General features: G+C 45.5%; 1 protein-coding gene across 1 annotated transcript in view; it reads left to right on the top strand.

The window, feature by feature from the left end:
• GUCY2C (guanylate cyclase 2C) overlaps positions 1-27,975 on the top strand; it is a 76,283-nt gene that overhangs the window by 25,813 nt on the left and 22,495 nt on the right. Inside the window, exons 6-19 of the mRNA XM_056134592.1 lie at positions 248-344; positions 2,662-2,779; positions 3,646-3,781; positions 4,089-4,174; positions 7,291-7,396; positions 9,758-9,839; positions 13,291-13,396; positions 15,050-15,112; positions 16,187-16,258; positions 16,553-16,657; positions 20,789-20,875; positions 24,406-24,538; positions 27,054-27,191; positions 27,647-27,735. Of these exons, the coding sequence (XP_055990567.1) occupies positions 248-344; positions 2,662-2,779; positions 3,646-3,781; positions 4,089-4,174; positions 7,291-7,396; positions 9,758-9,839; positions 13,291-13,396; positions 15,050-15,112; positions 16,187-16,258; positions 16,553-16,657; positions 20,789-20,875; positions 24,406-24,538; positions 27,054-27,191; positions 27,647-27,735 (1,418 nt within the window). The remainder of the gene's footprint in view (positions 1-247; positions 345-2,661; positions 2,780-3,645; positions 3,782-4,088; positions 4,175-7,290; positions 7,397-9,757; positions 9,840-13,290; positions 13,397-15,049; positions 15,113-16,186; positions 16,259-16,552; positions 16,658-20,788; positions 20,876-24,405; positions 24,539-27,053; positions 27,192-27,646; positions 27,736-27,975) is intronic.

Genomic DNA, 27,975 nt, shown 5'->3' with positions numbered 1-27,975 from the left:
CCACTGTCTTCTGATTCTATGATACAAAATACAAATAAAGGTATTAACACCAATTCCTCAAATTACCACCAGCAGACCCTCCCAAAGTTCTGGGGGATTATGTTGGGTGACAATTTGAGGAGTTAGTGTTATTCTTACATAATGAATGTTGGATGGACACATTGGGGTTCAAATCAAGACCCTGTTTCTCTGTGTGTCTGCCTGTGGATAATCGTTTATTTTCCTCCTGTTTTGCTCTCTTCTCCAGTGGTTATTGTATGTGGTAAACCAGAAACCATTGGCTCCCTCCGAGGTAACGGTACAGTGGATGAAGACATTGTCATTATTCTGGTGGACCTATTCAAGTAGGTAAAATATTTGCAAGAATTTTCTCCTAGAAAAGAAAGACCCAAAGAAGTTTTAAAAACACACTCTTTTGGGGGCTGGAGCAAAAGTACAGCGGGTAGGGCATTCGCCTTGCACACGGCCAACCCGGGTTTGATTCCCAGAATCCCATTTGGTCCACCTAGCACTTCCAGAGCCAGTAATTCTGAGTGCAGAGCCAGGAGTAACCCCTGAACATCGCCGGGTGTGACCCCAAAAGCAAAAATACAAAAAACAAAACAAAAAAAAACTCACTCTTTTCTTGCTTTGTATGACCTTTATAGTATGTAGTGTGTTGATAATATTTTAACTGAACTTTCATTCCTTCTTTACATATTATTCTTATTCAATTAACTGTAGTCTTAGCAAAGATGTACACCTGTACACCATTCTCATGTCTAAATTTAAATGTTTTATGAAAATACCATAGAACTAATGTATTCATTCGCTTATAGGCCTGTTCTGTTAACAGAGTACTGGTCTCCAATTTGATTTTCTATTCCCAGACGGTGATTAATCAACTGCAAAAACTAATGCATCATTTATGAGAAAAAGGCTATCTGGGCTTTCTGCTGCTAATGACTTTGGTGCTAGATTTTTTTCCCCCGTTGGCCACTTTTTGTAAGCGGAAGTGTCACACTGCATGAAACCAACTTGAAACTTCCAAGTCTGATTCACACAATGAATTTTTGCTGGGTGTTGCTCTTTTCCGCTGCCCTTCCCTGGAATTAAAGAGAGAAACTTCTAGAAACTGTCCCCTCTTTTGACTTCTTACCATAGAAGGTGATCAGAGATCTTACTATCAAACTGAAAGAAGTTTTGAGACTGTCCTTCAAGGAGTCGTGAGTGCCATGCTTCTTCCTCTATCAGTCAAATGCTGCAGCTTTGCTCATCTGACCAGATCTTCCATCTTTACCCATCATTTCACTCACACTAAATGGACTTTTTACGATCCTACAGGAAGTAAAGTATAGGAAGCAGAGACCTTTTGGATGGTTATGAGGATAAGTCCATTCACAGCATTTTTGCTGCAGAAGTACAGGGAAAAGGGCAAAGTTTTCATACCTACCTCCACACTGATGGTCTTCCAGTAGATGCTCTGTGCCTGAAGGGTGTCCTCAGTACAACCCACCCGATGGAACTTCACTTTTAGCAAATTCTCAGCCAGCTGCCAAAGTCTTGGTTTCCCTTGGTCAACATTTCTGAAGAACAGAAATAGTTTGTGTTTGGGGTTGTTTGGAGGGAAGATCACACGGTTCATTGGAAACTAACTAGACATGAGTGCAAATGCTAATTATTGATAATTCTGGTTCTTTGACCTGGATGTTCCTTAGAATCCTGAGATTGAATATGATGTCAATAACCCCCCCTGCCCCGTGTCAACTGGAGGGCTTCATATAGCAGTGCTTTAGGATTCCCTGTGGTAGTCTAGGTGACATGTTCAACGTGCTCCTAAGGACATTGATGTATCTGCCTGCGACTTAATTTTTTAATGACGCTTATATTTACTATAGTGGTTCAAACTAATTTATTTTGTCTCTTAGAACTTTCAGATTAACAGGGAAGCTTAGAAACCACGTGCTCTGTCGCACTGTCCACAGTGTGTCAGCTATCATCTAGGAGCTGAGGATACAAGGACCAGTAAACTAATGTGTAGAAGCTTGTAGTAGTCGAGAAAGTGTTTATTTTTTCCGATGTTTTTGTCCTATCATCTGAAAGATAAATTTAACTCATAAAATTTCTAATGTCTCTAAATTGTTATGAGTGCTTAAGGAAAAGAAGCTTCCATTTGTAAACACAGGGTCATTAATAACAAAATAAAATCACATGTCCAGATACTTCCCCACCCCACCCCAAAACTCCCTCACAGAAGTATCTTATCCTGAACTGCTTACCATACATGAATATTTTGTTTTTGTTTTTGTGTCATGCCTGGCAATGCTCAGGGTTTTCTCCTGACTCTGCACTGAGGAATCATTCCTAGTGGTGCTCAGGGAACCATATGGGATGCTGGGGATTGAACCTGGGTTGGCCACATGCAAGGCAGGTGCCTTACCTGCTGTACTATCTCTCTGGTCCAACCAAGTATGAATACTAACCTCTATGGCCTCCCTTCTCTTATTCCACTTTGCAAGTGCAGACGAAAACAATATTATCTGGGGGAAATGGGAAGGATTTTAGGTTATTGGGAAAAATATTAATATCTATCTTTGAGACTGATGTTTTTGTAAATGGTAGTAGAACATCTTGTGCTTTGGAGGAGCCCAATCTTACATGAACTTGAACTTTTTCTTACAGTGACCATTACTTCCAGAAAAACGTCACAGCCCCTAGCTATATGAATCACGTTCTTGTCCTGACTCTACCTCCTGAAACTTACACCTCAAAGGACTCTACAGCTAAGAACTCATCATCAGTAAGATATGATATACATATTTATAAATAACGTATACATAAATGATGTATATATATGTGTGTGTTTACATATACAGAGAGAGACTGTGGGTAGATACTCTATGTGTATACATATAGAGAGACTACATATAGAGAGACTATATATAGATAATAAATATATACTAAAGGATGAGAGAATAATTCTCTCCCCATGACTTCTACACACAAGTTTTTGGAGACTTTAATTCTAGGCTGGAGCGATAGCACAGCAGTAGGGCGTTCGCCTTAAAAGCGGCCAACATGGCCGACCTGAGTTCAATTCCTCTGCCCCTCTCGGAGAGCCCGGCAAGCTACCGAGAGCATTCGATATGCCAAACACAGTAACAACAAAGTCTCCAATGGAGACGTTACTGGGCCCACTCGAGCAAATCGACGATCAACAGGAGGGCCTTTTTAATTCTAGGCAGTGTGTGTATGTGTAGAAGTCATCGGGAGAGAATTATTCTCTCTTTCTCTTTAGCAAGAACATGATATTGAAAATCAGCAATATTTTCACATAAAACCTGTCAAGAATAAAAATGCTGCCTGCTCTCTTTCCTGGTTGAATTGATATGTTTTTGTCATCATGGAAAGAAAGCTCCATCACCTTAAAGTAGGCCCCAAATTCCGTGTACTCTGTTGATGCCAAGAGAAGGCTTAATTGTGAGGACAGACATGCTGGCCTCAGGAAGCACTTCCCCCAAGTCTCCTTTGGCACCATCTCTACTATAGTACTGCTTTACTTTCCTAGTTACCTTGCTGCCCCTCTAAAATGTTTGACTCCAGGCTAAATAATAACCTTGAATCTCCATTGTGGGACCCCCTTTAAGAATGTTCTTTCTCTTTCAGGACACAGATGCTTTTACTCTGGCCTACCTAAATGGGGTCTTGCTCTTCGGACACCTTCTCAAGACATTTATTGAGAGCGGAAAAAGTCTTACCACCCTTGAGTTTGCTCATGCTTTCAAAAACCTCACTTTTCAAGGTACTGGTCTCTTCGCAGCAAACAAGATTTAACACATTTTAGAGAAAACTTTAGAAATAGGACCATTATTTAGAAATAGGACTTTGGGAAACAAAGAGTATGTGTGGATGGGTGTGTGTGTGTGTGTGTGTGTGAAAGAACTGTCTTCAGAGATTTCAGAGCCCAGAAACAGACCAGATGCCCTCCGGTAGATCATTAAAGTCAACAGTTTTCTCAATAGAAATAGAGCAATTAGAACTTATGCATACTTGTGCCAACAGATCTTTCACTCAGGTGGAAGGTGACTGTCTTTCTGACTCTGCCATAGGGTATGTGGGCAATGTGACCTTGGACGACTGTGGAGACATTGACAACACTATGGAGCTGCTGTACATCTCTCCGGATACCAAAGAAGTATGTCTGAGTCCTTGGAAACTCGGGGTCAAGTGACTGGGTGACAGGGGCTAAGGTTGAAGGCAAGTACAGTGAAGAAACGGGGTGTTAGGTTCAGAGCCTGGGAGTCAGTTTTATCTCCAACTCACAGAGATGCGCCACGGTGGAGCAATATTCCTTGTAAAGATCAGACTATTGAAGGGTGGTACCACGAGAAGTTAGTTCCTATTCTCTATCACGGTGAAAGTTGTCAGTGAAACACTGGCTGTTCTCACTAGTTACCCAAAAAAACAGCTGGACCAGGTTAGGTGGTGTCTCATACTGCTTGTCTTTTCTTCTTATCACACATAGTGGAAAACAGTGAGTCTCTCTCTGTCTCTCTCTGTCTCTCTTTCTCTGTGTCTGTCTGTCTGTCTGTCTCTCTCTCTTTCTCTCTCTCTCTCTGCGTGTGCAGAGTTTAGCTTCTCTGGCATGTGGCGGGTGACTGATCAGCATTAAAATTTAAAAATAAGACATCTATCTTTGTGTCACCAAAGTTGTGCCCATCACAAATGCCAAAACCACTATTCTGTCCAACTTGACAGTCAGTAGGAAGCTTTAAAAAAAAAAACTGAGGTTGAGTCCTAACATAACCACTAGTCTAAGAAAACTGTATCCATTGTTTTATGTAAGTTCCCATTGCAAACACCACAATATTCTCAAGTTAGGTACCTGAGTGACTACACTGATCTAATTTTGTAGAGGGGAACTGCACTGAGAAATACGGAGATCTGCACTTACAGAAATCTAAAGCTCTGGGAGAGTCAGGGGTGGAGACGGAGACACAACACAGGGGCTCAAGTGCTCACCTGACCTGCAGTGCAGCTGGTCCTGGGTTGATTGTATATCCACTATTCTCAAACCTTGGACTGAACTACCTGCCTGGTTCACTGAGAATTGCTGGGAGTGTTCCCTGGGCCTCCTTGGCTCTTCTTGAGAGACTGACACATTCCCCCACCCCCATTCCAAAAAGAAAGGGCCTCAGATGGGGAAAGCTGTTCCCAGAAATTCTGGGGTAGCATTTCAGAAAAGTTTCAGTTACTGTATTGATCCTTTCATGTGAAGCTTTGTTGAACTGACACTGGCTGGGAATATTTCAGAACCACCTCCCCTCTGTGCTCCAGTTACCAGCAGTAACTGCAGAGATAACCATGGGATCTTTGCTGTACTTGTACTTCTGATGGCGAGAGGGAGATAACACCTGTGTGAGCCGCCATATCAGCCTCACAACTGCACCTCAGCATTAAGCATGAGATCATACAGCAAGGAGGGCATTTGCCTTGCATGTGGCCAACCTGAGTTCAATCCCTGGCACTCCTTATGATCTCCTGAGCTTGCCAGGAGTGACCCCTGATCGTAGAGCCAGGAGCGAGCCCTGAGCACTGCTGGCTGTAGCCCAAAAACCAAACAAATAAAAATTAAAATGCTATTTCAGGTATTACCTTTCCTCACTCAGAAGGGAAATCTAATGACATTTTTCAAAAATGCCACTGATCCTATTCTATAACATCTACATATAGGAAAACAGGTAATAAGCTTCCAAACACAGGGCTTGTGGTAAAATGCCTCTCCCTGGGGCCCATCTCAGTAGAGATTCAATATCCTAAATCCTAATACATCAGGTCCTCTCAATATATGCATCTCACAGATTCAGCTCCCAAGTTGAGAGTAAATTTTGGAGAATATAAAACTTCTGTCTAGAATATTTGGAGGAAACAGTGAATTTAGAAGGATGTTGGGCCAAAGAGGTAGAATAGGTTTTAAGGTATTTGCCTTGCATATGGTCAGACAGTTCAATACCTGGCACGACATATGATCCCCAACCACTGCTAGGGAAGTGACTTTCTGAGCATAGAGTCAGGAATAGTCCCTGAGCACCACCAGTTTTGACCCAGGAATCAAAAAATTTAAAAAAAAAAAAAAACCTCAGAAGGATGTTCATTTTTCAGATGTCTCTTTTTCGTGTATCTTAAAACTTATTCAATAGATCAGAGTCTTTTAAGTATCTATTAATAAACCCATTGGCAGAGTACTTGAAAAAAAATTTATTACCTTAGAAACATTTCTGACATGTACATAAAAGCAAACTAGAGCAGAGGCATGGATAGGATTGAAAAAGTATGTAATTGGTAAAATTTAAGAAATGTACAATTATTTCAGAATCCCCCAACGTGTTTAAAATTAGACCAAAAGGGCTGAAGAGATAGTAAAGCAGGCAGGGCACTTGCCTTGCCTATGGCAGGCCCAACTTTGATCTCTGGCACCTTCTATGGTTCCTCGAACCCCACCAGGAGTGATCACTGAGCATAGAGCTTGGAGTAAGGCCTGAACACTCAGATGTGGTACTAAAACAAACTAAACCAGGAATTTTCTCAAAACATCATTTCTTATAGTAATTTAAGAGTATTCGGGGCTGGAGCGATAGCACAGCAGGTAGGGTGTTTGCCTTGCACACAGCTGACCCGGGGTTCGGTTCCTAGCATCCCATTTGGTCCCCTGAGCACCGCCAGGGGTAATCCCTGAGTGCAGAGCCAGGAGTAACCCCTGTGCATCGCCAGGTGTGACCCAAAAAAAAGAAAAAATAAGAGTATATGAGGGCTGGGGTGATAGCACAGCGAGTAGGGCATTTGCCTTGCACGCGGCCGACCCAGGTTCGATTCCCAGCATCCCCTATGGTCCCCTGAGCACCTCCAGGGGTAATCCCTGAGTGCAGAGCCAGGAGTAACCCCTGTGCATCGCCAGGTGTGCCCCCCCCCCAAAAAAAAGAGTATATGAAAAACATTGGAACTTGTCATGTGACTAGAAGTGGCTTTCTTTTTGGCCGGGGGAGGGAGAGGAAATTTGTAAAAGGAAAGAATGAACTAATTCTGTAAACACCCATGTTGGGTGGGGATGATTGGTTTTGTACTTGGTAGTAGAGAAAACAGAAAACAAATGTGCCTATTTAGAGCTCAAAAAGCAGGCTCCGACTGTGCATCTAGCATGTTTGCCATCGTCTACAAGGACTGTGTTACTGAGAAGTGCTCTTACCGCATCACTGAGCAGGCTCGCCTCACCCAAAGTTGACTCTGTTTACCTTTCTTCTTTTTCATGCACAGTATAAGCGTCTGTTGAAATTTAAGGAAAATAATACTGAACCAATAGATTCAAACCCCACATTCACTTGGAAGAACAGTAAACTTCCAGATGATATTCCAGGCCGGGGTAAGGTATCCTAATGTTTGTTCCCTGAAACTGTTTTTCTGATATGGAGAGTAATTTCTATGGTTAAATCAATTAGCCTGTGTTTTTTGTTTTGTTTATTGTCTAGATTGGATTTCCTAGGTGTTTTTGATTCAGGAAAAAATATGGATTTTTCCCTGTAAAACGCTGCATTCTGGGGCCAGAGTGATATTACATGCCTTGCATGTAGCCAACCCAGGTTCAATTCCCATACGGTTCCCTGAGTACTACCAGGAGTGATCCCTGAGCACTGAGCCAGGAGTAAGCCCTGAGCACTGCCAGGTGTGGTCTAAAAACCAAACAAACAAAAATGCTGCATTTTGTTTAACCATTGAAAACACTCCCTTTCAGATTTAACTATCTATATCTTTATTATATATCCAAATATCCTTTGCCATAAATTAATCTACAGAAAATTAGATTTGATGCTTGGCAAAATGAGCACAGGGGCATCTTATTACTTCATTTACACCTTACGACAATAAAATCAAGGCTACATTTTTGCCAGAATTGCAATCACCGTGAGATATCACGTAATGCCTATTGGAAGGGTCACCACCACAAAGACAAATAATAACAAATGCTGGTGTGGGGGAAGGCGGAGAAGGGGCTGCCTAGAGCGCAGTTAGTGGGAATGTAGCCTGATACGGACAATAAGGAGAGCCTTCAAAAACACAGAAATAGAACCGTCCTAGAGTTCAGGAATTTCAGTGCTGGGGGATCTATCAGCAGGAAACAAACCAACAGAAACACCATATCAAAATGATTTCTGTGACTAAGATCCACGGTCAAAGAAAACAGAGGGTAGAAGGATGGATCAATGGTTGGAATCAACCACAAGTGTGTGGGGGGCAGAGAGAAGGTAAGATAGAGAAGGGACCAGTATGACAATAATAGCTGAAAATGATCACACTGGACAAGAACTAAAAGTAGGTAAAGGGATATTGCTGATAACCTTTCCATATCTGTATTGCAAACCACAATCCTCAAAAGGGGGGGGGAAGAGAGAGAGAGAGAGAGAGAGAGAGAGAATAAATGTGCTTGCCATAGAGGTACGCAGAGGGGTGCGGGGGTGAGGATCATAAGAGAGAACCTGGGACACTGGTGCTAGAAATGTACACTGGTAGAGGGATGGTTGTTGGAACACTGTATGACTAAAACTTAATTATGAATAGCTTTGTAAGGGTCTATTTCACAGTGATTCCAAAAAAAAATTATTTAGAAAAAGAAAAAAAATTTCTGTCTCCATATACACAACATCCCAGCATACAGCAGCCGAGATATGGAGACAAGCGAAATTTCCATCCATGGATGAATGGATATAGAAGCTATGAGAGGGGTGGATACATCCTGGAAATTCCGACATTTCTGATGATGCATATAGATCCTGAGGGCATTGTACCAAGTGAAAAGGCAGAGAAAGACAAATATTGTACAATCTGGCATATGTGAACTCTAAAACACAACTCATGTCAGATTTATAGTTGCCCATTATGAGAAATTGGACAAAGGTGATCGAAACACACAAACCTCCAGTCATAAGATAAGTCCTAGGGTGTAAAGCAGAGAACAAGGACTAGCGCTAAGATGGCTGCATAGTGAGTAATTCCTAAGTGTGCTCATCGTTTTAAAAAATTACATATATATTTTTATATCTGCCTGAGAAAATGGCTGTTAGCCAAATTTAGTGAGGTCATTGTTTCACAGTCACATAAATTCATAGACTCACATAAATTCGTAGAGGCCTATTATGTGAATAATATCCTAATAAAACTCAGGGAGAAACTGGGGTTGGAGAAATACAATAGCCGACAAGGTATATTTGCCTTGCATGCAGCCAACCTGAGTTTGATACCTACACTGCATATGATTCCCTGAGCACCACCATGAGTGATCCCTGAGCACAGTCAGTAATAAGTCCTGAGCATTAGCAGGTGTGGCCCCCAAAATAAAAACAAAATAAACAGGAACAACAAGAACAAAAAACCTGGGGGAAAAAATAGCTGTCTTTTTCCTCCTCTTTTAATCCTTTTTATATACATTGGTTTTACACAATTGGATTCCATCAGCCATAATATTTGTGTGCTAGGAATTGTTCTGAAACCGTGATTAATACCCAAAAGAAGCAAGATATCCACACTAGGAAAGTTGAAATTAAGTCATTCCTTGGGTCCTTTCCACACAGTTTTCCTCCCACTCCCCAGGGCCCATGTTACCAATGAAGAGATTAATGAAAGATTTCCCCTTTTCTCACCCTCCAATTATATCGGAATCTTTGAAATTCCTTTAGTCTCTTTCCCCAAATTCTCACTGTTGCTCTTCTCGCTGTTGTGTGTACCACAGGCCCTCAAGTCCTGTTGATCGCCGTCATCACCCTCACGGGAACCGTGGTCTTGCTCCTGCTCATCGCTCTCCTGGTGCTGGGGTACCACCGCATTCAGGGAGGGGTGGAGGGCAGGGAAGAGGGGTCTGCTCCCTGTAAATGCTGCTACCGCATGGAAGGAGACATCCATACAGAGCTAAGATTGTGATGTTTTGATGCTGCCTCAAAAGCTTGGGCTGCATATTGCTGAGTATGTATATTAGAGCGGTGGGGTGGAGCTCTCAGTCTCGAAGCTCTCTCATTTTATGTTCCCAATTTTATCATTTTAAAACCTATTATTCAGTGACTTCGCTTTAGCATTCTCATCGGAACTGCTTTATGGCGTCAAATAAGGAGGGCAGAAGGGTGCAACCCTTTGGTAGGGGTTTTCTAAGGAAAACAACCACCTGTGCTGTTTGATGGGTGCATTTTGAAAAATCTCTCTCTCTTTCTCTCTCTCTCTCTCTCTGTTAGTGTTTGGTCCACATTTAGTGATGCCCAGGGTTTCTTCCTTACTCTGCACTTAGGAATCACTCCTGGTGGTGCTTGGGGAACCCTGTGGGGTGCCAGGGATTGAACCCAGGTCAGACGCAAGCAAGGCCGACACCATACCTGCTGTATTATTGCTCTAGCCCCAGATTGTGAAAAATTTTGAAGTCCTGAATCAAGTAATATTCTAGCCAGAGGTGGTGGTGGTGATGGTGGTGATGGGAGCTCAGCTATCATCACTCCAAGCCTGATGGTTGAACTGGTGTCAACAGCAGCAGGTCGGGACAATTGTAGCACTCAAGTATCCTGACCATCATCTCTGTGTCTGTCCCACCGATTTGGGTGCCTTGAATAGTGCCAGACACACGGCACAGTACAGAGATGGTTGAACAGGCAGCAAATGGCCAATACCACAATCTTAACCTGCATGGTGAAACACACACCACTTTCTGTCCCGGTGATCAGAATCTCCCCTGTTTCTTCCCCAAGTCAGACAGCAGGGTTCTCTGTGTCCCCCTCTGGGGTCCTGGCTGTACCTGGGCTTTGGCATCATGAGAAATCCTGGCTCTTTGTCCATCGGGGTTTCTCCAGGAAAGCAAGTGCTCTTAACCTGAAGGTGGGATTGGTTCCTAAAACTGCCATCCAGAGCCAACTGTTTTACAGTGTGTGGTGTTTACTTATTTACTATGGGGAGAGGAGAGCCAACAAATCACAAGATGTGGCTGTTAACCCTCAGGACCCACTTTCAAACAGTTCAGCTCTCCATCAGGGTAAATCATCAGTCACAGATGGAAGCAGGCATTTTTTTTCCCCTAAGCATGAAAGGAACAGATAGGGCTTCATGTAGGTCAGAGTGATGCTATGTCACAGCGGGGTATGGCAGGACTGTGATTCTTAATATTCCATTTCAACAGACTATGCAAAAACGGTACCCTCCAATCAGTAAGGATGATGCTTGGTTTTGTTGTCAAGAACTAGAGTCAGAAGACTCCTGGGGTACAAAGATGAGAGCCTGGAAACTTCCACAGCTACACAACAAATTGCTTCTGGGCCTTAGGGTCATAGGCACCAGTCACTATTTTATATCTTTCTCTAGAAGGAAAGAAAGATCATGATCATTTTTTGCTTAGGGGACATGAAGAAAGGCATCCTGAATAACCTCGAGGAGGTAAAAAGGAGTTTGTCAAATAACAAAATGAAAGTAAACTGAGGCATAAACAGATGCTCTGTGGAAAGAAGTTTCTGAAATCAGATACACAAAAGCCTAAGGCGGCATTACAAGGCAGCCAGGGAATGTGGTTGGGACAAGAAAAAAATTAAACTGAAATTCTTCCTGAATCTGACCAAAGGTAGATTCGTTTCATGTGGAATGGACTTCAATGTGAAAAATCAGTCTTTGAAATTTAATAAAAAATTTCAGTGGTAGAAATTTGAAATTTAGAAGAAATTAAAAGAAATTGGTGTTTTGAAAAGTATTTGTTAAGAGGGGAAAAAAATCAGAATACAGGAAAATTGTGAAAATAAAACCGAACTTTCTATACAACAGAGTTAAAATAAGCAACAGCCTAGAAGGTATTTGCAGTGCAAAAATGACTTATTTTTCAGAAACATATAAGGAATTTATATAAGTTAAGGAACACACAAATGATGTGATAGAAATCTGGGCAAAACTAGGGAACATACTATTCTATATAATTCTAATTTTTTTCTAAATAGCTAGAAAATATTGCAAGAAATGTATTTAGCTCCCCAGTAATCAGTAGCAAAGCTCAGAATGACGGTAAAACAGTTCAGCAATCACCAACATGTTGAGGAATATGGAGAAAAGAAGAATTCTCATCCTAAAGGGTGGATTGGGGCCACCACTTTGGGGAGCGATTTGACAATATTTGCACTCCTGTGACAATCCCACATTCCAGGAATTCCAGAGGAATTATATATTTGGGGAAAACCAGTTACAAAACTTTGCCATTAAGATTTTGTTTGTTGGTTTTTCGGCCACACCCAGGGATACCTAGGGGTTACTCCTGGTTCTGTACCCAGAAATTACTTCTGGTGGTACTCAGGGGACTATATGGGATGCAGAGGTGGGGCCCAGGTTGGCCACATGAGAGGTAAACACCTTATTCGCTGTACTATCACTCTGATCCAGCTTAGCCATTTTAAATCCTAAGGGCTGTGAAGTCACTTATCTGTGCTTCTCATTTTCATTGTTGGTTTTTTGTTTTGTTTTGTTTTGTTTTATGGAGTTTTTGTTGTTGTTGTTGTTTTTGGCCACACCTGGCAGTACTCAGGGCTTACTCCTGACTCCACATTCAGGGATGACTTGCGGCAGGCTCAGGGCACCACATGATACTCGGGGGGATCAAACAACAGGGTGTAAGGGAAGAGCCCTACCTGCTGTAGCTCTCTCCAGTCCACTTGGTCTTTTTTTTTTTTCTTTTTGGGTCACACCCGGCAATGCACGGGGGTTACTCCTGGCTCTGCACTCAGGAATTTCTCCTGGCGGTGATCAGGGGGTCATATGGGATGCTGGGAATCAAACCCCGGGTCAGCTGCGTGTAAGGCAAACACCCTACCCACTATGCTATTGCTCCAGCCCCCCACCCCCCGCCCCCGCCCCTGCATCCCGCTCCGGTCTAGTTTTGAACACATTGTTTTGTTTTGTTTTGTTCTGTTCTGTTTTGTTTTTAAAGGCCCAGTTGGAATCTGTGTCTGTCCCCTCAGGTAGTGTAGGACCAACTGCTCTTTCTCTGCAGGGCTCTCTTTCTCTGCTTTTTCCATGTTCTCTCTTCCTCATCACCACTTGGGTTTCTCTGGGACAGTGAATGAAGGCCCTAGGCAATGAATCAGACTCTCAGGAGCCCCTGATGGGCCCTGAGTGGGCAGCCCTCACCATTCTGGGGAGCAGGGAGCCCCACCCTGAGGAACGACCCCGAGCTCTGGGCTAGTGGCTCCTGTGTTCCCAAGCTGGACAATGCAAGGACTCATCAGAGCCGTGGGCTGCTTCCTTTCCCTTTTCCAGAAAGTACAGAAGAGAGAATGAACGCAGGCAGAAAAAGTGGTCCCACATTCCTCCTGAGCATATCTTGCCACTGGAGACCAATGAGACCAACCCTGTCAGCCTCAAGGTAAGGCGGGACCTGCTGATATTCTTCCTGGAAGACAAGTTTTCTTCTGACCAGCAGATGGTCTTCCGAGGCAGTCGACATTTTTACAGGATGTTGTGGAACGGAAGTTGCCGTGTTTGTGCTGCCTCAGAGCTGGGGAAGAGGGGAGGAGGGAGGATGTATCTGCATTGTGTGAGCACCTGCTGTCCCCCACAGTCCCAGTTTTCCCTGTGAGGCTGTTTAATAAATATAAAACAGCCCAGATTTTCATGAGAATCAAAGTGAAAGTTGTAGTACTTCTCAACTTTTTGTCTATCTTTATATCAAGTCAAGATACCTGAGAGCTGTATTTTTTTTAATTTTTAATAGTGAGACATCATGAGGTACAGTTGCAGACTTACACACTTTTGTGCTTGGGTTTCAATTATACAATGATCAAAAAAGGGCTTCTGTCGTGAGTAGCACACGTAGGGCAAATCGCTTGCTCTACGTGCAGAATCGACATCGAGAGCTGCTTTTTTAACTGCAGGAATAGGGATGTTTTATGCGCATGTATGTGAGATACATTCAATAGTAAAATCTTAAAATTAATCAAGATTTTTTTATCAACAAACCTCAGTGGCAGAGATAAATCCACCAATAAGTATTCTTGGACAAGCCAGATAATCCAGCCACTCTGGACTCACCCCAAAATTGATGGGGCTGCTCCGTCCCCCACCTAAAATCCCTGGACTGGGTCCTCACCTGCCCAGTTACCGTTTGCTCTTTGGGATTTGAGTTTGAGACTCAAAGACACAACATGTCCTCATAAGGGCTAGTGTCTACAGATTTCCCACAGGAAGATTTCTGACAGGAAGAGGGCAGGGAGAAGGATGGTAAATCGATTGCTGCCTGTCTGTTGGGCTTCATTCATGAGAGGAAACCCAGAGCTAAGCTCCTAGTAAGAAGGTGGTGATGATGCAGAGCCTCATGGGATGAGGGCGGAGCCGGCCCTTTCCTCCTCTCCACTCCCCTCCAGCACCAAGGGCCCTAGTCATTGCCCATGACCGGACCCTCACGCTACTCAACAAGCTGCTTAATCCATGATCCCAGAGATTCAGAAACAAATCTTGGAACCCAGCGGCTTTTGGCAGAAATCCCTCCAGGTTTAATTATTAAGATTTCAGAATTCCAAAATCGACATCATATGCTATTCATTATCAGCTACAGAAAGCAAATTGTCTAATGTTGCCTTTTCGGCAGATATGAGTGTTGGGGTAAAATCCCAAATGGAATAATGGTGGGTCTGGTGTCGAAATATTGAATGTAATCAAAGTAGAGAGAGAGAGTAATGTGGAAATCATCTGCCACACAGGTGTGTGTGGGGGGATGGGGGGTATACTGGGGTTTTTGGTGGTTGAAAATGTGCACTGGTGAAGGGACGGGAGTTTCATCGTTGTGTGACCGAGACTTAAACCCAAATGCTTTGTAACTGCTCTCATGGTGATTCAATAAATAAATTTTTTTTAAAAGGTGGTGATTGAGGGCCAGGGAGAGTACAGGGGCTGGGCGGGGTTGCCCTGCAAGTCACTCTCTTGGAGCCCCCAACAGAGCCAGTAACCCCTAGGAAGGTGGTGGGAGAGGTATGGTACCAGACTAGAAACTTCTGGAATAATTTGCCTTTTCTTGTGGCAGATTGATGATGACAAAAGACGAGACACAATCCAGAGACTTCAGCAGTGCAAATATGACAAGAAGGTGACTGGTTCCCCACAGCTCCGGGCGTTCCCTCTGCATCTTCTCGGCCTCTTCCTGCTCACTGCCCCAGCTCCCAGTGGCCAGTATGATGGCCGGGCCACACTGAGCTTAGGGTTGTTCCAGAACTTTTGCAGGGTGCTGTGGGCCAAGCAGAGGACAAACAGGAGTTTACAGTTGTTTGGGTTGTGGGAAGGAAAAGGAAACAAGTGATTTAGAACAGTCCAGGCAGCCAGAATGCATGATTGGCGTAGTGCATGGGGGTGTGACTGCTTCCTTGAGGAGCTCCTTCCTGCCTCTCGCCTTGCTCCCTACTTCTACTTCCCTCCCTCCCACCCTCCCACCCTTCCTTCCTTCCTTCCTTCCTTCCTTCCTTCCTTCCTTCCTTTCTTCCTTCTTTCCTTCCTTCCTTCCCCCTTTCTTCCTTCCTTCCTTCCTTCTTTCCTTCCTTACCTTCTTTCTTTCCCTTCTTTACCTCCTTCCCTCCCTTTTCCCTTTTTTCTTCCTTTTTTCCTTCCTTCCCTCATTTTCTCCTTCCCTTCTTCCTTCCCTCCTTTCTTCCTTTCCTCCTTCCTCTTTCCTTCCCTCATTCTGTCCCTCCTTCCTTCCCTCCTTCCTTCCCTTTCTACTCTCCTTCCTTCCCTTCCTACTCTCCTTCCTTCCCTTCCTTCCCTCCTTCCTTTCTTCTCTCCTTCCCTTCTTCCCTCCTTCCCTTCTTCCCTCCTTCCCTTCTCCTTCCTTCCTTCCTTCCTTCCTTCCTTCCTTCCTTCCTTTCCTCCCTCCTTCTTTCCTTCCCTCCCTCCCTCCTTCCTTCCCTCCCTCCCTCCTTCCTTCCTTCCTTTCTTCCCTCCTTCCTTTCCTCTTTCCTTCCTTCCCTTCTTCCTTCCTTCTTTCTTCCTTTCAAAACCAAACCCAAGTGTACCTTTTCCAGTTACTAGGCACAGGGAAATAGATCAATCACGCCACCACGCTCTCGGTGGCTCACAAGCCAGAGGGAAGACAGGCACACAAAGGAGTCCTTTGAAACACACTTGAGTGCTCATGCCCCCACCCTGTCTCCTTTACTGATCTCTGCAGAGAGTGATCCTGAAGGACCTCAAGCACAAAGACGGCAATTTCACGGAAAAGCAGAAGATCGAGTTGAACAAGGTATGTCACCCCTACCCCCCACCCCCTCTTTCTTCTTCTCTAAACACAGGGGCCCATGGGGGAGTGGATATTGTGAGTGCCCATAGAGAAGTCCCCAGGCCAAGAAATGACTAGATGTGCTTGTAACTTATTCCAGAGGTTTGATGGTGAAAAGTATGCTGGAAGTCTATTAGCCTGTCCTAGAAAATGGTTCTGATCGTATTGAGATTAAATCTGATTAGTTCTGATTATCCTGTCTGAGTGAATTTGATTGATTCTGATGGTTTCACTTGATACATAAACACCTTCTCTCAGCTCTTGCAGATGGACTACTACAACCTAACCAAGTTCTATGGCACCGTGAAGCTGGAATCCATGATATTTGGGGTGATCGAATATTGTGAGAGAGGATCCCTCCGGGTGAGGACTCACATTTCCAAATTTCTGGCCCACTTTATGGGAAAATATACATAGCCCGAATTCCAAAGTATGAATGCATAAAAATAGTATTATCAGGAGAAGTTGGCAGTTATCTGTGTTTTCCAAGCTAGATTACTCCAGCCTTGTCCATTATTTTGATTACGTTTTTTAAAAGTAATAAACTTCAGGAACAGATGAGTGAATTAAGAAATTATGGTGTGTGTGCACAATGGAATACTGCTCAGCTCTAAGAAAAAAGAGGAAATCATGCAATGTGCTGTCATGTGAATAGAACTAAAAGGTGTGGTGCTGGGTGGAATAGTCAGGAGAGGGATAAATACAGATGATTGATCTCTTATGTGGGATACAAAGAAATGAAATTCAGCAAGGCAATAACAAATGGCTAAAGGCAATAGACCAGGACTGGAGTGATAGTACAGCGGGTAGGGCGTTTGCCTTGCATGCAGCCGACCTGGGTTCAATTCCCAGCATCCCATATGGTCCCCGGAGCACCACCAGGAGTAATTCCTGAGTGCATCGGAACCAGAAGTAACCCCTGTGCATCGCCGAGTGTGACCCAAAAATCAAAATAATAATAATAATAATAATAATAATAAGGTAAAGGTAAAGGTAAAGGCCCTCCCGTTGATCATCGATTTGCTTGAGCGGGCCCAGTAACGTCTCCATTGGAGACTTTGTTGTTACTGTGTCTGGCATATCGAATACTCTCGGTAGCTTGCCGGGCTCTCTGAGAGGGGCGGAGGAATCGAACTCTGGTCGGCCATGTTGGCCACTTGTAACGCTTGTAAGGCGAACGCCATACCGCTGTGCTATCGCTCCAGCCCAATAATAATAATACTAAAATAAAATAAAGGCAATAGACCCTGGGAATTGACCTACAGGACTGAGTTTGCCACAACAAGGGTGACAGGAAATGGGCAGGAGGGTCCATGGATTATTGGAGATAAAACCTGACACTGATGGAAATGTGGACTCAGAACATTGTATGCACAAACCTCTATCATTAACACTGTTGTAAGTCACAGTGCCTCGATAAAAATAGGAAAATACCAAAAATAAACCGAAATTATTTAGCAGTATAGACTTGAGTAAAAAAAAAAAGAATAAATGTGGAGAGTGAGTGCTTTGGGATGAAAGGAAATACAGTCTTACTAGCGAGTTTGACGCAGTATGTATAAACATTGGTTTATGATGGTTCTCATGCGAAGCACACAGTGTGTTGCTGTAGTGGTTTAGTACTTAGAAAACATGACAGCTGCAAAAGTCTGCCCGGAGCACCTGTGCAGTGCAGACCTCACCAGCCCCACACAGCTCCACCAACTGCATCTGAATCACACGTGTTCTGCCCAGCCTGGGAATGTATCCCATTGTCACCTTTTCTCAGGGAATGGTGGAACTCAGCGAGGAAATAAAGATTTGCTCTTTGCAGGAAAGGTTATTCAGCCCTCAAATCTGGAAAAACCTGGGTTTTCTAGGTATATCACCTTCCTTACAAAAAAAGAAGTAAAACAGTTATATATAGAGATTACAAGGTGAAGGAGGGAGGGATAAGAGAGAGAGAAAGAGAGAGAGAGGAGAGAGAGGGAGGAAGGGAAGGGGAGGGAGAGAGAGTAAGAATGAATGAATGAATGAACGAATGTGTCCCAGAGCGAATGTGGGCTTCTCCAGAGCAGAGAACCTGAAATGGCTTTGGGAAAGAGTTCTGTAAGGATTTATTCAAATTTTCCTGGCCCCGAGTTTTCTGTATACGCGAGTTAATTAGAGTACTGCAGTAGAGGAAGAGCTTTAGAATGCTGGTGGGTTTCCTTATGGTCCTTAGCCCGGCCTTTTGTTTCGGCTGAAGTTTCTCTTCTCCTGTGGGTTCCAGCCTTCTCTAGGCTGGCACAGGCACCAGCTGGAATCTATACCTGGCCTCTGTTCCCATGTCCACAAAGCGGGTCTGGCTTTAATGCTTTGGGACTATTTTAGGGGCTAGTGACAGAGTAACTAAATCAAATCCTGCTTTGATTGCTGCTCAAATACTCACCGTCAGTCCCACCCCCATCTGTTTGTTCATGCCATGCTATAAAGCAAAGTTAAATCCACATTAAAAATAAGGGGCTGGAGCGATAGCACAGCGGGTAGGGCATTTGCCTCGCACGCGGCCAACCCGGGTTTGATTCCCAGCATTCCATATGGTCCCCCGAGCACTGCCAGGAGTGATTCCTGAGTGCAGAACCAGGAGTAACTCCTGAGCATCACTGGGTGTAACCCAAAAAAGCAAAAGGGAAAAAAAAGTGGCAAGATGAAAAATATTAAACAAGCATTAAAAAATAAAGAAAAGAAAAATGGATTCTCCAAAGCTAGGACTCCCAGAGCACCATGCCGTGCAGAAAGGCAGACATTCACAAGCCACACTCCGCTAGAGGAGAAAACAAGGCAGGTTGGAGCATGTCCAGGCCTGGAAACAGTCCCAGGGAGAGGCCTGAGGGTCTTGGAATGGGCTGCGGAAAGGAAGGAACAGGCCAAGAGGTGTATCGGGCTGAAAGGGGCCTTATGGACAGGAACACACTCCGGGTGAATCTCACATCCTCTTGAGAGGCCAGTGAAATCGCATGACCTGCGTTTTAGAGTGATTTATAGAGATGTCGAGGAGGTCTGGGGTCAGCTGAGGAAAGCATGGTTAGCTCAGAACCAGATCCTGTGTCTGCCTGGTGGGTTCGGTTGGCTGTCACCAAGTTGAGGCAGGCAGTCTTGTGTTGTGGGTTCCAGGAATCCAGGAATGAGAAATCCACAAAGTGTTGGTTTTCCAAACTGTACATGCAGGTTTCTGTCTCCTCCTCCTCCCCCTCCCCCTCCTCCTCCTCCTCCTCCTCCTTCTCCTCCTCCTCTTCCTCCTGCTCATACTCCTCCTTCCTGCTCCTGCTCCTCCTCCTCCTCCTCCTCCTCCTTCTTTGTCTGCTGCAGTTGGAGACACTTCTTTGTCCACTGCTGTGAGAGACACTTCTTCATTCACTGCAGTGGGAAATTCTTCTCCTCCTTCTCCTTCTCCTCCTTCTCCTCCTCCTCCTCCTCCTCTTCCTCCTCCTCCTCCTCCTCCTCCTCCTTCTCCTCCTCCTCCTCCTTCTCCTCCTCTTCCTCATTCTCCTCCTCCTTCTTCTTCTTTCCTTCTCCTTCTCCTCCCTCTTCTTCTAATTCTTATTATTAAATTCCTTTTGAATAACCATGAGATACACCATTACAAAACTGTTAATGAATGAGTTTCAATTATACAATATTCCCTCTACTCATATGTATTTACCACCACCAATGTCCCCGGTTTCCTTTCACACCACCCCCCAGCTCACCCTCAGCCTGCCTCTATGGCAGACACTTTTCTTCTTTTTTCTCTCTCCTTTTGAGCATTATAGTTTGCAATACAGGTACTGAGAAGTTATTATGTTTTTTCCTTTACCTACTGAAAGTAGTTCTTATCCAGAGTGGTCATTTCCAATTATCATTGTCATAGTGGTCCCTTCTCTATCCCAATTGCCTTCTCCCCCAGCACTTGAGGCAGGCTTCCAAGCATGGACCAACAAATTGTTATAGCTCATTAAATTCTTGTAGAGAGATCACTATGATGTTGTTAGAGATTAAGCCTCTGTGTTTATGTTTTGTTAAATGAGATTGGTTGCCTTCTCCTATTTGGTGTGCTACTACTTCTTTGTAGAGTTTGCGGTGTCAGAAGGTTCAAAATGTTTGTCTGAAGGAACATCTGGAGTTGATATTTTAACTTGATGGCAGCTTTGGGGTGTGGACGTGACTGCTGGGTCTTTAGAAGTACAAAGAGGTGGGAGGAGGTAGCCCATTCCGACTCTGAAAAAAACTGAAGATTTCAGTCACAAATAACTAATACCTGAATTTTCAGCAGGTTAATTTCTTGGTGAGATCCTTACCAAGATGATGAAGTCTGGCGGGGGCATGGTGGCGATATTGGTTTCAAGGTGTTCTTCTACCCGATGCAGCAAAGCCCCCAACAGTTGCCTCAAAGGGCATTGAAATGCACCTCGCCCAGGATCACTGTCCCTGTAAAAGTCCCCACTGTGCCTCACCTTGTAGCAACTCATCTTCCGTTCCTCCCCCCCTGTGCAGGAGGTATTAAATGACACGATTTCCTACCCTGATGGCACATTCATGGACTGGGAGTTTAAGATCTCCGTCTTGTATGACATCGCAAAGGTAAGAGACTGTCAGATACAGAAGCCCCACATGAACTCACGTGAGAACATCTGGCAAGCTGTCCAGCCTCTGGTGTCACTGTCCCCACCTGTCTGCGAGCTGGTGAGAAGGACAGCACTGGTGACCGAGGGATCCTGAGGGAGTGGTATGAAATCCTGTGTGTGCTGAAGGTGAGGCCACTCCAGTCAAATATTGCACTGGCTTTTTAAAAAGATTATTCATTTCTAGATGTTGAAAAAACAGAGTATAGAAAGCATGTCCTTTCGATACTATCTTTGTGCTTAGGACTTACATTTTCTTAAATTCGCTTAAAATAAAAATCAGATAAAATTGCAGGAAGATGACTGGATCCTTAGCTTTAAAATAGAAAATGGGGGGAAGGGGGTGGGAGGGAAGCTGGGGACATTGGTGGTGGGAAATGTACACTGGTGAAGGGACAGGTGTTGGAACATTATACGACTGAAACCCAATCATGAACAACTTTGTAACTGTATCTCAATGTGATTCAACTAAAAATAACATATATATATTTTGCTTTGGGGGTCACACCTGGCAATGTATACGGGTTACTCCTGGCTCATGCACTCAGGAATTACTCCTGGCGGTACTCAGAGGACCATATGGGATACTGGGAATCAAACCCAGGTCGGCCGCATGCAAGGCAAATGCCCTATCCGCTATACTATCGCTCCAGCCCCTGAAAATAATATTTTTTTAAAAAAGAATAGAAAATACTCATGACAGGTACCTTTTTACCAGGGACAATAATGCATTTGGACAGTTCTAGTCCAGGCACGAGAGGAAGAGTAACAGCCCCTCTTTCAAGAATGAAGGTCAGCCCCAAGAACCAGATAGTCTTTGGGGGCTAGGGGAATGGAAAGTTAGATCCCATCCAATCATTCTCTGGGGCTAATTCTGGCTCTGTGCTCAAAGGTCGCTCCCAGTTTTGTTCCAGGGACATGGTACTTGGGGATTGAACCTGGAATTATTGTATTCCACGAAAGCTCCTTAACCCTGTCCTGTCTCTCCTACCCTCTTTGATGCAGTTCTACACCAGCTCAAAGTCACAGTGGCTTAGAGTCTATCTGGAAACTGGTACATGATAGAGAAACATACCCTTGGCCACCTTTCATGCTGGTGATCCTGCTAAAAGCTAGTTTCTGCAGTAACGGTTCTGGCCACCAGAGGGAAGCACACCAAGCGGGCGGGGGAGGCGGGTGGAAAGAACCAACCCCCAAAGGCACTTTCCCTTTCAAACCAGCTTGCAACATTCCACTTGAACTGGATGACCACTGGTTACATTTTAGGAAACAATCTACCATAGCCATCCTTCAAAAAAGGCAAAAGCTCATTATTCATATTTTTGAATTGAGGTGGCGAAGAGCCAGAGACCAAGGTCAATGATCAATGAAGGGGTAAGCAGGAAAACATCGAAATAGATCAACCTTGTCCTTTCTATTTTATATAACTACTAAACAAAACAGTTTAGAAAATTGTCTTTCACTGTGTCACTAAAAGCAGACTTCAAAACTAGATGAAGTGCTTACAGGCTTTCCCAGTCAACCTCTATTTTTAGTTTTTATTTTATTTGCTGTGGGGCCAGGAAGCAAGATCAGGACGTTATACATAGAGAGAGGAATTAATGAAACTGGGTTTAAAATGTGATGGTGTCGCTTTGTATGCGTCCATGGTGCAGAAAGTCACTTTTTTTTTAAATATTTTTTTAACTTCATAAAGTAGTTCACAACATAGGGCTGGAGCAATCGCACAGCAAATAGGGCATTTGTCTTGCACGCAAAGGTTGACCCAGGTTCGATTCCTCCGCCCCTCTCAGAGAGCCCGGCAAGCTATCGAGAGTATCCCGCCTGCACAGCAGAGCCTGGCAAGCTCCCCGTGGCATATTTGATATGTCAAAAACGGTAACAACAAGTCTCACAATGGAGACATTACTGGTGCCCGCTTGAGCAAATCGATGAACAATGGGAGGACAGTGCTATAGTGCTACAGTTCACAATATTTGATTACATTTAATATTCAAACACCAACCCCACCACCACTGCACCTTCCCACTACCATATTTCAGGTGTTTCCATCCGGAACCACAATCCCTGGCCCCAAGCAGAACCGAAATAATATACTTTGCATTGTTTGTTACAAAAAAAAAAATGCTGGAAATGCTACAAAACAGTGTCCTTAGAGGAAAGAGGATGGGATTGTTACATTTCACCCAGGGGCCATTAAGCCCTTCTATACGAGATCACTGACTTGTTGTTAGAAGCTGAACCTTGTGTGCTTTTATATATATTTCCCTCTAAGATTGGTTGCCTTCTACTTTAAACCCCATCAAATGTGATGCAGTACTCTTGGAGTGTGGGTAGGGTGTATCCAGCAATAGGTTCACTCGTGTGTGAGGCTCGGCCTGAGCATCTGGAGAGCGGCTGTGAGCATGGCTGTGGTTGAGTTCTGGAGGTTTTCAGCTGCTGAGGCTGGGTCCCTGGGGGCTGGGAGGGCTCTCACCCGACCCCTCCAGGGCACCTCGAGTGAAACAGCTGGCTTGGGGGCTGGAGGTGTCATGTTGCTCCCTTCCAGGAGAGAAGGGCATGCAATCTGGATGGTGGGTGATGCCGAGATTATCTGGCAGCAGCCAGAGGTAGCTACCGTACGGGTACAGGAGATAGGGTGTAGAGGGGGAGGGGGAGGGATAGGGGCAGAGGATTTCCGTTCCCAGTTCTGTTGAACCCAGACTTCTCAGTCACAAAGTCCCGCATACCTGGGTTTTCTGGGGGTTCCCTCATGGGTGAGGTTCACTATCACGATCACGACCATCCTGTTATTCGTTGATTGCCTCGAGCAGGCCCCAGTAACGTCTCCTTTGTCCTAGCCCTGAGATTTTTTAGAAAGTGCCATATTCAAGGCTCTTTCAGAGTTAGGACAGTGAGACCCATCATTGTTACTGGTATTTGGCATATTGGGTATGCCACGGGGAGTTTGCCAGACTCTGCCGTGTGGGCAGGTTACGTTCGGTAGCCAGCCAGTTTGTCCAAAGTAGGAATGAGATAATAAGATGTCACATGGCCGCTAATGCGGCCGCATGTTTCCGGGAGCTGGGTTTTATAGTCTCTGGGTCTTGGCCGTTGATGGGATTACACGGTGCCAGGGGGCCAGTTGGTGGGTGTGACCCCTGCCTACTGGAATTTGGAGGATCTGGGTGGAGGATGCTCAGCCCCGATCCAAGCAGGCTTGGAGATCTCAGCCCTGTGCCCGCATGCCTTTGTTCCTCTGCCAGTACCTTCATGCGTGTGGAGAGTGGTCTCAGCATGGTGGTGGCTGGTCCTGGAGGTCTTTGGCTGCCAGAGCCCTGGTCGGGACGGGGAAGGAAATTCAACCCGCTCCCCTCCAAGGGGCCCTGGCGAGGACAGCCAGGCGCGGGGGCAGGTGACTCTGCCGGGTGAGGCTCAAAGAAGGTCAATTCCTTCTTAAACATTAGCAGCTGCTGAATGTCCTAAGTCTCTGTTTTTCTGTCCCTTCAGGGGATGTCCTATCTGCACTCCAGTAAGACAGAAGTCCACGGCCGCCTGAAGTCCACCAACTGCGTAGTAGACAGCAGGATGGTTGTGAAGATCACGGATTTCGGCTGCAATTCCATTTTACCTCCCAAGAAAGGTCGGTAGTGAGTGCAGGCCTGCCTGGCTGCCCGCTTGGTTTGTTGCCTGTTTGTTCGGTCCACTGGGAGGGACTCAGGAAACGGTGATGCCGCTAGAAGTCAGACTTGGTCTGCAGAGACATTGGCTGCTACCTCTTGGCTCCCAGCCTGACTGTGCTCAGGGCCTGTTTCCTCTGCAAATCTCCCACATCTCTGCCCATCACCACAGGGGAAATGGTGAGGGATCTACTGGCGTGTGCCAGGGAAAATGGGCGGGAACATAGACAAGGCTACAGATGTAAGAAATTCTAGAAATAGTCTCGTCTAAACCTCTTCCTTCAGAGAAATCGCCCACAGGGCTAGGCTTGCCTGCATGCTCAAGGCCCTGGGTTCCATCCCCAGCACTGCCTGGCCCGCTTGGCACCACCAGATGTCTGGAATACCCACGATGGGACCCAGGACCGTCAGTTTCCTAGAGCTGGGCCACAACGACAGAACTGGGGCTTCGAGAGTGCCCCCAGAATAGAGGCCCTTCCAAATTCTAGACAAAGAGCTAAATTCAGGGGTAAGGTCACACCCCACAGTGCTCAGGGGCTATTCCCCACTTCCAGACGTCGCTACTGGCAGTGCTCAGGAAACCCAGTGGTAGCCAGGATGGAACCCGGGCTGCCAGCAACTTAACTTGTTGAGCTGTCACTCTAGTTCCCCAAGCATCATTTTGTTTGTTTTGTTTGTTTGTTATGTTTGGGGGTCGCACCCTGCAGTGCTGAGGACTTACTCCTGGATCTGCACTCAGGGGTCACTCGTGGAAGGGCTCCATTCCTCTGGGGTGCTGGGGATCAAGCCTGGGCTGAACACATGCAAGGATAGTGCCCTATCCATAGAACTATCTTTCCGGCCCCTCAGGCATAATTTTTTAAAAGAAAACTGGGAACCAAAACAATCATATCTATGGACACAAGAGGACTTGGAGGTAGCGGCATGCTCCTCGTGACAGCAGCAGTGAGGGCTCTTGGCTTCCATGTGGGTTAAAAGGAAAAAAGTATATAGGGCCAGAGCAATAGTACAGTGGGTAGGGCTTTGCATACGACCAACCCAGGTTTGATGCATGACTTCCCATATAATCCCCTGAGCCCACGAGGAGTGATCCCTCAGTGCAGAGCCAGGAGTAAGCCCTGAGCACTGCTGGGTGTGGCCCCCAAACAAAAGCAAAAGTAAATATTTATAGTCTCACGATGGAGATGTTACTGGGCCCGCTCAAGCAAATCGATGAACAACAGGAAGACCGTGACAGTGACAGTGACTTATGCATACATACTATTTATAGAAATGTTTACATTAATATGTAATTATATATAAGCTTCTCATAGACTTATATAAAATCTACCTAAATGAAGCCTCACGTGATTGCACAATAATTCATAGAACATAATTATTGTTATGTACTTATAAAGGCTTTCATCGGCCTATGTCACATGAATTCTGCCATCTCATATATTCCATCATGCTTGTCCCAACAAATATTTACTTACCCTGTCCTACAAATACTGACTGTGTAATCTCCAGGTGGCTGGGAAGCCCCACAACTCTTTCTCGCTGCCTGTGTTCGGTGGTCTTGGACCACTTCCCTGACCCCAGATGGCTGATGCCATTGGTGGGCGGACAAAGAAAGAAACAAGGGCCAGGCTGGTTGGTGATCAGCTTCCATTTATTCCATGTTCTCTGGCCAGATTAATCTTTCCTAACCCTAGCAGGGCCCTAACCAAGCTGTTACTTTTTGGATTATGACAGAATGTGTCTGTGACCATGCTCTTAACTTATAGTTAAGTATTAGGGCACTTTTGCCTGGCCCATTTCGATGCCAGGGTAGCTCACAGCTTGCCCTGTGTCCATCCAGTCCCTCATTAGGGCCCTGCTTTTGGGGCTAGGAACTAAGGGCAACTGAGTCAAGTAAGTATGGATGGCCAGGAGTAAATATTATTTTGGAGTCAATTAACTCCCTTGTTGCAGAGCATAGCATGAATTGTCTTCTTGTGTCTATGCAAAAGGACATTGCTCTAAATTAACTATGCAAAGGACTTAAGGAGAAGAGAAAAGCAATATTTACAAGTTCACAGAGTCTGAGTAAGAGATAAAGGTGGTTGACTGGTTGAGGAAGCAGAGCACAAAGAAAGAGGTTACAAGTAAATACAGAGAAATGGGAGCACTGTGATGGGAATAACCCAATAAACCTAAGCTCTCTGTGGCAAGGCAGAAAGGACAAACCAATGTTATCCTACAACTGACCCTACAGCAGCCCAGCACTGCTCCAGTAGCTGGAGGGACACTATTGCCCCCAAACCTCCCCCAATGCTGACCTCACTCTGTCCCACCTCAAAGGGACATGTGCATTCTGCCCCTCGTCCAATACCCGAGCACAAACACCCCCCACCCCAAGCCTGGGCTTGCATCAACCCAGGACCTTACCCCAAGGGCAGGTGTGGGGAGGGGTCTGTGGCTGCTTCTCAGCTCCGCCTGGCCCCTGTCCCCACACAGACCTGTGGACAGCCCCCGAGCACCTCCGCCAAGCCGGCACCTCCCAGAAAGGTGACGTGTACAGCTACGGGGTCATCGCCCAGGAGATCATCCTGCGCAACGAGACCTTCTACACCGTCAGCTGCCGGGACCCAAGCGGTAGGAGGCCGGCAAGGGAGGGGCAAGGATTCAGGGGCAGCCCGAATGTGGGGGCGCTCTGAGGTCTGGATTGCTCAGGCATCTTCCCTGCGTCTCCCCCTTCCTTTCCAATACCAGGAAGAATCGGGATGGGTCACTCTCAACTAGTTCTAGGAGACTCCCCACACGAGACGTTTCATTCCACCCACGCAGCTCACTCAGGAGGGTCAGCTTTGAATGGGGGTGAAGTGGGGGCGTTGAGATGAGGAAGGTGGGGCTCAAGTCTGGGTCAGAGGAAGCTCCCTCAGCCACGGGTTCTCACTTAGGGTGACCTTCTGGGCCATCGCTTCACAGCTCAGTCACCCATCCATCTTTGGGGTGCAGGCCTAGGCTTGTCCACTCCCCCTGGGTAAAGACCCCAGCTGCTGCTCACTTAACCTTCTTTCTTGGAATTTGAATTATGCTCCTGCCATCAGAGAAGATCTTCAGAGTAGAACATTCCAACGGAGGGAAGCCCTTCCGCCCAGATCTGATCCTGGAGACGGCAGAGGAGAAGGAGCTGGAGGTGAGCCCTCACCCCTGGGCTTTCTTGGGGGGCTGCTAGCAAAGACCTCCCACGTGGGAGACGCAGTCACAGAAATTCACTCCCCCTTCTGGAGAACCACACGTTGGAGACAAGTTGTCCGCAAGGTCATGCTCTTGACAGAGATCCTCAAGGAGAAGCCACTCTTTGCTTCTTCCAGAAGCTTCTGGTGGCAACAGCTATGTCCCATGGGGCATGGGACAGCTGTCCGTTCTGTGCCAC

The sequence above is a fragment of the Sorex fumeus genome, unplaced genomic scaffold (genome assembly GCF_029834395.1).
Source record: "Sorex fumeus unplaced genomic scaffold, SorFum_2.1 ptg000100l, whole genome shotgun sequence".
NCBI classification, from domain to species: Eukaryota; Metazoa; Chordata; class Mammalia; order Eulipotyphla; family Soricidae; genus Sorex; species Sorex fumeus.
Note: the sequence above shows the minus strand (reverse complement) of the source record. Positions and strands in the feature narration are given on the sequence as shown.